At 47.4% G+C, this 10044-nt stretch overlaps 1 protein-coding gene across 1 annotated transcript; it reads left to right on the top strand.

The window, feature by feature from the left end:
• Nucleotides 1-2055: 2055 nt before the first annotated feature.
• Nucleotides 2056-9889, top strand: DARS1 (aspartyl-tRNA synthetase 1). Its single transcript, XM_078855415.1, has 18 exons — nucleotides 2056-2236; nucleotides 4116-4209; nucleotides 4382-4411; nucleotides 4531-4588; nucleotides 4827-4919; nucleotides 5055-5157; nucleotides 6020-6122; nucleotides 6266-6346; nucleotides 6465-6524; nucleotides 6624-6735; nucleotides 6860-6994; nucleotides 7258-7405; nucleotides 7720-7866; nucleotides 7959-8001; nucleotides 8149-8229; nucleotides 8329-8440; nucleotides 8865-8936; nucleotides 9235-9889. Exons 1-18 carry the CDS (start codon nucleotides 2211-2213, stop codon nucleotides 9324-9326), a joined length of 1590 nt encoding a protein of 529 aa, XP_078711541.1. The 5' UTR covers nucleotides 2056-2210; the 3' UTR covers nucleotides 9327-9889.
• The last annotated feature ends 155 nt before the right edge of the window (nucleotides 9890-10044 follow it).

Here is a 10044-nt window from a genome sequence, read left to right as displayed (position 1 = left end):
GAAGATTTGGTCAACGCTGGCCTAACGGTTTGAACCACATGCCAACGTTTGCCCAACGTCGCATGTTTAGTGGGATATTGTAGGGTTAAACCTTTTTTTGGTATTCATCTTCTTGGTTCTTTCGGTAAAGTCACGTAGAAGGGAAATAATAAAATCATAAAAATTAAACATAATCAAATAATTCTCACGACGTTTCGGCCACAACGCAAGCAGCCGTCCTCAGGTAAGAACAGGTCTGTCGGAAAGACAGCGTCATTGAGAAAGACAGCGTCATTCAGACGCTGTCTTTCTTTCCGACAGACCTGTTCCTCACCTGATGACGGTTGCTTGCGTTGTGGCCGAAACGTCGTGAGAATTATTTAATTATGTTTTATTTTTATTATTTTATTATTTCCCTTCTACGTGACTTTACCGAAAGAACCAAGAAGATTAATCCCTGCAGTCACGAAAGCTTTAAATCGAAACTTTCTTGGGTAGTTTTTTATGAGCAACTCCGGTTTGGCAGCGGAGGTCTCACTCCGAATGAGTCGAGCCGCATTATCTTTTCATCAGCTACAGAACGCCCACTGAGCTGTATAGCTCTTTTTCAGAATCGACCTGGCCACAAATGATAGCTCAACGAATTGGCTTATCACGTGGAAATTTATAGCAGCCAAATACTCGAACGCTACCTCGCCGATCACTCTATAAGAGGCGTCGGGCCTTCTCGGCTTCAGTCATGTTCTCCCTTCTCTGCTTACGAAACGTGGAGCCTGATAAAGGAACATCTGTGCCGATTGCAAACATTCAGGCTGACCTGCCAACGATCCATTCTGGGTTTAACCAGACCGGATCGTCTGAGGCAGTGTGTGTCGCTCCTGTCACCACAGCAGGGGGACGAAGGTCCGGGTCTGCCCCGTGAGCTGTCAGCAGCGAGCCTTCGACACTTCACGTGGCCTCAAAGTGCACTTAGCCTGGCACAAACGTCGTTATGACGTCACCTCCACTTCGTGGCGACTGGTGGTTGTTGTAGGGTTCAGTACGTTAAGCGCAGGGTGTACGCTTGGCTACTTACTCTTCTTACAAATATATTGTTGATGTGTGATAAGTCCGTTCCTATGTTCTTAGCCAGAACCAACTCTGCAAATTTCGCATTCCCATGGCGGTGGTTAGTCCTTAAAGACGCAAGCCTAAACAGTTATTCTCGTGACAGAACGAAGGCTTGTGGGTCCTGAGCTGTCCCACTGAGTTCGAACCTTTGTGATGTGAAAACAGGAAAAACCATGCACATGCATGGGTTCTGCCGCGTTTCCCAACGTGCGTTTAATTGCGTTGTGTAACAACACGCAATTACTCCGTGTAAATGTCATCACATTCAACGATGCGACGGGTGGTGTAAAAACACTCCCCTGAGCTGCACGATCTGCTGTCACACGAAGCTTTGGCGTGGTAGATCGGCCGAGGGGGTTAAACCTCCAGATGCGGGCTTGTGCTCGGCGGTGTCGGATTTGGGAGTTTTTTCCTCCCGGTTCATAATCGTAGAGGGGCTCGTGCCCGGCCGGAGGTTTTTTTTCTCTTTCCCCTCCAGGTCCCCTTGCTGGATGGAGGCTTTTCCCACGGCAGCCGCTATACACACACACTACTCACTACTTGCATGCAGCACCCCGCTGCTATGTGCTAGTCCGGGCTCCCTGTCTTGGTGCCCTTCTTCGCTCGGCGAGCGCGAGCCTCCACGCTGTACGCGCCCTCGGTGGCCACGCGAAGTTCCTCGTAGACCTCCGCCGGGCTCACGCAGTGGGACATTCATCACAACAATACGCGACACTCATTGTCATTGTGTGGGTCGTCACGAAGAACCCCAACCAACGCTGCACAGAGACCTTGCCCTGCCCGGAACCCATTCACCAAGGCCCAATGACGGCGTGGCAGGGTGAAGCCAGGGCGAGGGGGAAGGAGGTGCTCATTTTGCCCTCAATTCCAGCCAAGCCCCCCCGGCGCTCTCCGCCACGGGGCCCCGGGCGAGCCCCGGCCACGTGCAGCGCCTCGCGCTCCCCGCCACGTGGCGCTCGCGGGCGGGTGACGTCACGCGGTCAGGGGTTACTTCGGGGGGCGGGCGAGCCAGACTCGGCGTACACGTGCGGAGACACAGAGAGGGCCTTACCCCACCGACTCTCTCGCTCTCCGCCTCTTCCTCCCCGTGTCTCTCTATCTCTCGCCTGCCCAGAGAAGCCATGTCCGACGCCGCCGCCGCCGCGAGGTGAGTGAGCGAGAGGACGAGGGGCAGCGAAGGCTTCCTGCCCTGGGTTCACCCTGTTAGCCGGGGGCCTCCCGGCCTCGGGAAGGGGGCAACGCCGGGTCTGGTTCGTACTCGCGGTAGACCGCGGTGCTGGTGGTGCTGGTGGTGGTGCTGGTGGTGGTGCGTTTATCTCGTGCTCGGTGCGAGATCTTGGGGCAGTAGCTGGGGGTCAGTGAGCGGTGGTGATGGTGATCAGGGCTGCGATGCAGCGTTGACAGCTGTTCATTGTCAGTGAATTTCAGCTGATTTCATCATCGCGGCGCTGTCGTGGCTGTACGGAGCAGGTGTGTGTGTGTGTGCTAGGTGTGTGTGTGCTAGGCGTGTGTGCTAGGCGTGTGTGCTAGGCGTGTGTGCTAGGTGTGTGTGCTAGGTGTGTGTGCTAGGTGTGTGTGCTAGGTGTGAGTGCTAGGTGTGTGTGTGTGCTAGGTGTGTGTGTGCTAGGTGTGTGTGTGCTAGGTGTGTGTGTGCTAGGTGTGTGTGTGCTAGGTGTGTGTGCTAGGTGTGTGTGTGCTAGGTGTGTGTGTGCTAGGTGTGTGTGCTAGGTGTGTGTGCTAGGAGTGTGTGCTAGGTGTGTGTGCTAGGTGTGTGTGTGTGCTAGGTGTGTGTGTGCTAGGTGTGTGTGTGTGCTAGGTGTGTGTGTGTGCTAGGTGTGTGTGTGTGCTAGGTGTGTGTGTGCTAGGTGTGTGTGTACGTGCTAGGTGTGTGTGTGTGTGTGTGCTAGGTGTGTGTGTGTGTGTGTGCTAGGTGTGTGTGTGTACGTGTGCACGTCTCGGTAAGTCCACGATTGAGTTGTTGGTTCGTGTGTCTGATGCATCGCTGTCAATCCCTGATCAGTGCCCTACCTGATTACAGACCAATTCAGACCTTATTGACCACCCCGTGCCGCTTATAAATCTCAACGTTCATCCTACAACGTCCCATCACAAGCGAGAAACACAAACAAATAGACACAAACATGTTTTTGGCCGTATTGAAACGGCCGTACGCCGTATGGACCTGAAAACTCCACTTCCCTGTACAAGAACAATAGGGGGGGGGGGGGGGTGAACCCTTGTGGGATGAGAGTTCTGTAGCTGATGGCAGGCACCGTAGTCGAACTGACGTCCCGAAAATAAAGGGCAACCCCCGTGTGTGTGTGTGTGTTTGTGCTTGTCGGGTCGAAATAAAGTGAAGCAATTCTGGCCAAAAGCACACGGAACGCTACCTGATTGCAAGGCGCACCACCAACATGCAAGGGGAGGGTGTGGGAATGCGTCTTCTACTCTGGATAACAGAGCCCAGTGCATGCGTGGCACGCGGACCACCACCACCACCACCATGCCTCTTCATTGCTGCGATGTCTGTGTGGAGCATCACCGTGGCATGTTGCGGCGCAGTAGTGGAACCTTTTGCTTTATCAGCATTTCAACTTTACTACTTTCATACGGAAACGCACTTCGAGGTGATAAGAGCACACACACACACATGTCTAGAGCTGTCAATGATGTATCTTCCTCTTTACAATTCACAATTGCCCTGTGTCAGAGTCCAACCGGTGCAGTTTTGAGTGCGGGTTTCATTCTGCTGGAACGCAGCCTGTTCGCTCACAGCTGTTGGCTGTCCTTCAACAACCATCTTGCTGACCTCCTTACGTCAGCTGGAGAGTCCTACTCATCAAAATGCTTCCCAGTATCATTCCTGTGTACCATATTCATAAATCTGAGCATCGCCGTCAGTGACAGTAAACGTATTGTCATTAAACACAATTAAGGTGTGTTGTATCTGTCGGCTGGCTTACTATGTATGCAGGCTGGCAATCTGTAGTTGGCACTCCTTGAGGAGGGACTTGGTTTTGTTGCAGTGAGGAAGGGCAGGTCACCTCCAAGAAGGGTCTGAAGAAGCAGCAGAAGGAAGCTGAGAAGGCGGCAAAGAAAGCTGAGAAGCAGGCTCAGGCGGTGAGCGTGAGAATCCACGCACGCACGCTTCGTGGGCCCACATTGTCCGGCGTTATGGCTCAACAAAGGTTTTACCCCACCGCGTAATAATACGGCTTTCGTAGACATGTGCTACGTGATGTTTGTGCACGCGTCTCACCGGGCCACTTAAATGGTATACATTGTTTTGCAGGCTGCAGGGCAACAAGGAAGTGAGGAAGAGGTAAGTGTGGGAAAACAGACATTCAACACAAATGTCTTTCATAAACCAACAGTTTTTATTGCCGAACAAATGTTAGTATTTTAATGCGCATCGTTTTGGTTTGGCTTTGGTCTTCATAGGACTATGCTAAGGATCGCTATGGAGTCCCGCCCATGATTCAATCACAAGAAAGAGTGGGTAAGCAAGTGCGATGATCAGTTCAGTATTATGCACTTCCAATGTTGTGCTTGATGTTATTTAGGTTACATTAGTGGGAATGATGCACCCTTCATTATTTTTCTGCTTGCATTTCATAGTTCTCATGTCAGTGCTTGAATTGAAGAGAAATTAAGGCCAATACTATAATAAGCACGTTCATATAACGTGTGTCTGAATAGATGGAATTAGCAGTGCTGTAAATTTATTCAACATTCAGATCGCGTGCTGGTGCGTGTGGAGGAGTTGGCTGTGAAAAATGCGGATCAGAAGTTGTGGGTTCGAGCCCGTGTTCACACCAGCAGGAGCAAAGGTAAGTTCGAATTTCAATTGAATAAAACTTATCGCATGTTAATGTCATTCATTTTAAGAAGCAGAAAAACACCCCAAACGGGTAGCAAATTGTTGAAATGTGCTGCGTATTGCGGCGCCGCGTGTGGTCCCGCAGGCAAGCAGTGCTTCCTGGTGCTTCGCCAGCAACAGTTCAACGTGCAGGGCATCGTTGCCGTTGGCCAGAACGTCAGCAAGCAGATGGTGAAGTTTGCTGCAAGGTACCGGTCACATCTACACCAGTGCTTCCCTAACCTATGGCCTGCAGACAGCTAGTGGCCTGCAAAGCTGTGGGAAGTGGTCCACAGAACAGTTGCGGATATGACAGTTTAGAGTTTTAATTTATAATACGTTACTGGTGGAGTGTGGTCTGCGTAAAAAGTTTTGAGGGTTGACGGTGACCCGTGAGTCCAGAAAGGTTGGGAACCACTGCTGTACACCTAGTCCGGTCAGAGTGATTTCCTATGCAAATAAGCATTTAGGTGATGCTCTCATCTCCTGCTCACAGCCCTGAGCCTTTGGTGGACACTCCTCATCCCTGTGACTAGGGTGAGTCTATCCATAGTACAACCACTGTTGAACTCCCCACAAAGTGATACTCGTATTATTGACCGCAGAGGAATGGTGGGCTTGGTCAGCCGTCAACCAGGAATTTAAATTGCAACTTTCCAATTGCGAGCAGCTCACTCTGCCACTGAGCCACTTTTCACCAACAATTTCTTGGAAATCACGTAATGTATTTAGAGTTTTTTTTACCTCTCCAAATTTACCTATATATTCCTCAAAGCCGTTTTAATATGGAAAGTTTTTTTATTACATGTGATTTCAGCTTAATATAACTCTACAAAGTATACATTTACAAGAATGAAATCTGTAAACGTTTAAAGCAGGATGTTGTCGTCATCCAATCGTCAATAAAGACCTTCCCAATGCTGTTAGATGCCACATTCCACCTCACTTCTGGCCATGAGCTGATCTCAGAGCTCCCACTCCAGGTAGTTGTACTCTTGGGTGGACCTTGTTGACCAAAGATCAGGTGTTGGTATAAGATCATGACCATGGTTTTCTGTTTTCCTCTTTCAGTATAAACAAGGAGAGCATTGTGGATGTTGAGGGCTTTGTGAGGAAGGTCGACCAGAAGATTGAGAGCTGCACCCAGCAGGATGTAGAGCTGCACATAGAGCAGGTATCGTCACATTTAACTGCACGGGTCAGTCGCAGAGAGCTTGAAAACGAACCAAACGTTTTCTTGGTTCTTTCGGTAAAGTACGAAAGCTTTAAATCGAAATTGAACCAAACGTTAATATTAATTCTGTACGTTCTCTGCAGATTTTCGTTGTCAGCATGTCGGATCCAAAGCTGCCGCTGCAGCTGGATGATGCCACCAGGCCAGAGAATGACAAAGAGGAGGTATAAACATAAACGGTGCACAACAAGCCACGTGTTCCAATACTTTTACGTTATTGCTGACGCTGGTTGTGATTGTAATGATAATAAAACACTTGTCATTTATTCAATATTTCACTAGGATGGAAGAGCAACTGTGAACCAGGACACAAGGCTGGACAACAGAATTCTAGACTTGAGGGTAATTACAAAACCTCGCCACTTGACCATATTTTCAAAATTTATAGATGCACATTAATTTTGAGTTTTTTTAATAACATTGCCTTTGCGTTTCTATTAGACGACCACAAGCCAGGCTATTTTCCGACTGCAAGCCGGAGTCTGCCATCTCTTCCGGGAGACCCTCATCAATAAGGGTTTTGTTGAGATTCAAACCCCGAAGATTATTTCAGGTACAGTTATTTGCGTTAGATAACAGTATGAACATTGGACAATAATTTACCTTTCCCACAAATGTGCTGCTTCAAATACACGTTCGTATTTTAGTTTAAGCCATTCCAATTGTTTGTCTTCCAGCTGCCAGCGAAGGTGGTGCCAATGTGTTCACCGTCACCTATTTCAAAACGAACGCATATTTGGCTCAGTCGCCGCAGCTTTACAAACAAATGTGCATCTCCGGTGATTTCGAGAAGGTGTTCTGCATCGGTCCTGGTGAGTCTTCACTCGGCAAGCCTTTGTGAACCCATAACCGGTTCATTATTATTGGGTGAGAATGTTTTTTTAGTTGACAATGTATGGTAATTAAAACGTCCTACAGCATTTTACATGTATGTAAACTACATTGTGCGTAACTCATTGCAGCAAACATTGCATATGGACATCTATAAATATTTGACGGTCATTTGATGTTGCATCTGTGTAGCGAAATAGAACAACGTAGAACTGTATGCCAACGGATGTGTTATTTTTCATAGTTTTCCGTGCCGAAGACTCCAACACTCACCGCCACCTGACTGAGTTTGTGGGGCTGGATATTGAAATGGCCTTCAACTACCACTACCACGAGGTGGTAGAGTCCATTGGTGACACCTTGGTGCAGATATTCAAGGGTCTGCAAACAAGGTACAGGACTTTGACACCATCAGAGTCCAGATGCAGTGGGGTTTCAAAGTTTATCTTTAGTGCCGATTGCTTTGCATTTGTTTTGTGCCAGTGAAGTCGTCACTGCAACAGATGTGGTGGAGGCTTGCGACACTTTTTTTAAATAACGCGATCTAACCCAAAAACCTTTATTATGAACAGATGTTTTTGTTTAATATGTGGATTATATCTTGTTTTAATGCATTGAATGCAATTATTCCCCATTGATAGAACACGTGGAGTTGCACTTTTTCATCACGATGGATCCTATCGCAATGCGTTCTCTTAACCGTTAGGTATCAGACGGAGATCCAGACTGTGGGACGCCAGTATCCAGCTGAGCCATTCAAGTTCCTGGAGCCATCTCTGCGTTTGGAGTTCCCTGAGGCTTTGGCCATGCTCCGGGAGGCGGGTGTGGAAATGGGAGATGAAGAGGACCTCAGGTAAGTCTTGATGCACACAAACTACCACAACGTATTTTAAAGTGATTTTTTTAGATCATTAAATGCCATATGTCTCTTAATGTCTTTGGCAGTACGCCGAACGAAAAACTCTTGGGACGACTGGTTAAACAAAAGGTAAGAGAATGTTATACAAAAAACCGAATCCGAAATTAAAATCACTTGCGCTATTTGAAAATATTATATGCATGTATAAATGCAGTATCAATCTACAACTGTTATTTTGCTGCTACTGTTCTTGACTTATGTACATTATTTTTCCAGTATGACACAGACTTCTTCATTCTGGACAAGTACCCGCTGGCTGTTAGGCCGTTCTACACCATGCCTGATCATCGTGACCCCGTAAGTTGCATTTTCAATCTCGACAACTTTTTTTATATGACGTACACGGGGACACAACAGGTCATGTTTTCGAACGGCGAGTGTTGTTTCTCCTTTCAGAAAACTTCAAACTCGTACGACATGTTCATGCGTGGGGAGGAGATCCTATCTGGAGCTCAGCGAGTCCACGACCCAGAGCTTCTGACGGAGAGGGCCCGTCACCACGGCATAGGTACGTCCAGCACATCCACAGTGCCGGGAACAGGTTTAACGTGCTCGTTGCAGGGCACGTGACTATCGCCGCTCTGTAAAGCGTTGTTTTTCTCAAACGGGTCCAAAAACAAGAAGCGAATGCATGAGTTTCACTATCACTAATATGGAAATTCAAAAAGCACTATCAACAGAAATGTACGTGTAACATTATACCATTCCAATACGTTTATTCTGAAAAATGTTTGCAATGCTCATTCACATGATCGAACGATTGTGAAGGAAGCCTGATTAAATTGTTTTAACATTCGTAGAAGGAAATAACATTCCCAAGTGGTCACTGAAAGATTGGTAGTCAAGTTTACAAAGCATGGATTGTTGTATTATGAATGGTTAACACCTGATTGTAATTATATGGCGACCATGTCCTTTGTGCACCGATTCAGACCTGGAGAAAATTAAATCCTACATCGACTCCTTCCGCTACGGCGCTCCCCCCCATGCTGGAGGAGGCATAGGTAACTCCGTTGTGTGGCTGCGGTTTCACGCTTGTGCTGTTTTGTGCTCTGGCGCGAGTTTAGGTTGTACCGCTTTTTGTTCGGCATGATGTCCGACGTTTTGCTGCACGTGCAGGGAGCCTCTAGTTCTTGAAGCTCCCAGATCGTGGAGCAAAACAAACACGGCACAACCCGGAACACATCAGAGTGATGATAAAGTTGTAATTACCTTTTTTTGCTTTGTGTTTAATCACTTAAGTCTCCAGTGCAGCTGTTTTGGTCGGCGATTAAACACTCGCATGTCATCCTTGTCTCACAGGTCTCGAGCGGGTCACCATGCTCTACCTGGGCCTACATAACGTTCGCCAGACCTCCATGTTCCCACGTGACCCCAAGCGCCTGACTCCCTAACTGCAGCCGCCCACCGAGTGGAATGCAGTGAAGCCACCGAGCCTTAAGCGGGGTTACAGCTTTGACGCTTTGTTTTTGACGTGCATGGAATACCTGCGGAATGTTTAGAAAGCATTCGCTGGATTTTGATCTTAGTGCTCCCCCATCAGGGCTATTTGCTTGTTACCTTGATTAATGGATTTTCCATGTCATTCTTCAGACTTTGTACTGGCAAATTTCTTGCAAAATGGTAATTGTTAAATATGCAGTTTTCCAAAAATAGTAACAAAAGGGATGTATTGGTCAAAATGATATAAATAATCTGTGTGGATAACGAATCAAGACCTAATGTTGGCATTAACACGTGCTGAATGAATCAGCTTCATGTGAATGAAGGTGTAGTACACGCTGCTGTCGAGAATCATTTTCCCTGATAATACATTAAAATTATGTCCTTATATTAACCACAAACATGAAAATATTGTTTACTTATTCCTTCAATTGTGAACAAATTTTTAAAAAGTACAAAACCAACGAAAACTAGTAATGAGCAATGTAATTTTTGATAACTGCACATTAAAATTGTTGCCGTGAATTGTGTGCGTGCAGTACGTTGCCTCTTCCCGTGTATTTGTATTGGGGCACAGTCAAGAGCCATTCTCGAACATCAAACATGGGAGCGATGCCCATATTGGGATGAGACTACAAGCATTGCCGACGGGTTCTCCTGTGCAAGGGC

The sequence above is a fragment of the Lampetra fluviatilis genome, chromosome 1 (genome assembly GCF_964198595.1).
Source record: "Lampetra fluviatilis chromosome 1, kcLamFluv1.1, whole genome shotgun sequence".
In the NCBI taxonomy this organism is placed as follows: domain Eukaryota; kingdom Metazoa; phylum Chordata; class Hyperoartia; order Petromyzontiformes; family Petromyzontidae; genus Lampetra; species Lampetra fluviatilis.
This window is presented reverse-complemented; position numbering and strand designations above follow the sequence as displayed.

Bases quoted from the DNA above. Each gene is read 5' to 3' on its own strand.
- DARS1 (XM_078855415.1), top strand. From the start codon at position 2,211: ATGTCCGACGCCGCCGCCGCCGCGAG. The intron at 5,158-6,019 runs GTACCGGTCACA...TTCCTCTTTCAG, and splicing joins ATGGTGAAGTTTGCTGCAAG to TATAAACAAGGAGAGCATTG. The intron at 7,406-7,719 runs GTACAGGACTTT...CTTAACCGTTAG, and splicing joins TTCAAGGGTCTGCAAACAAG to GTATCAGACGGAGATCCAGA.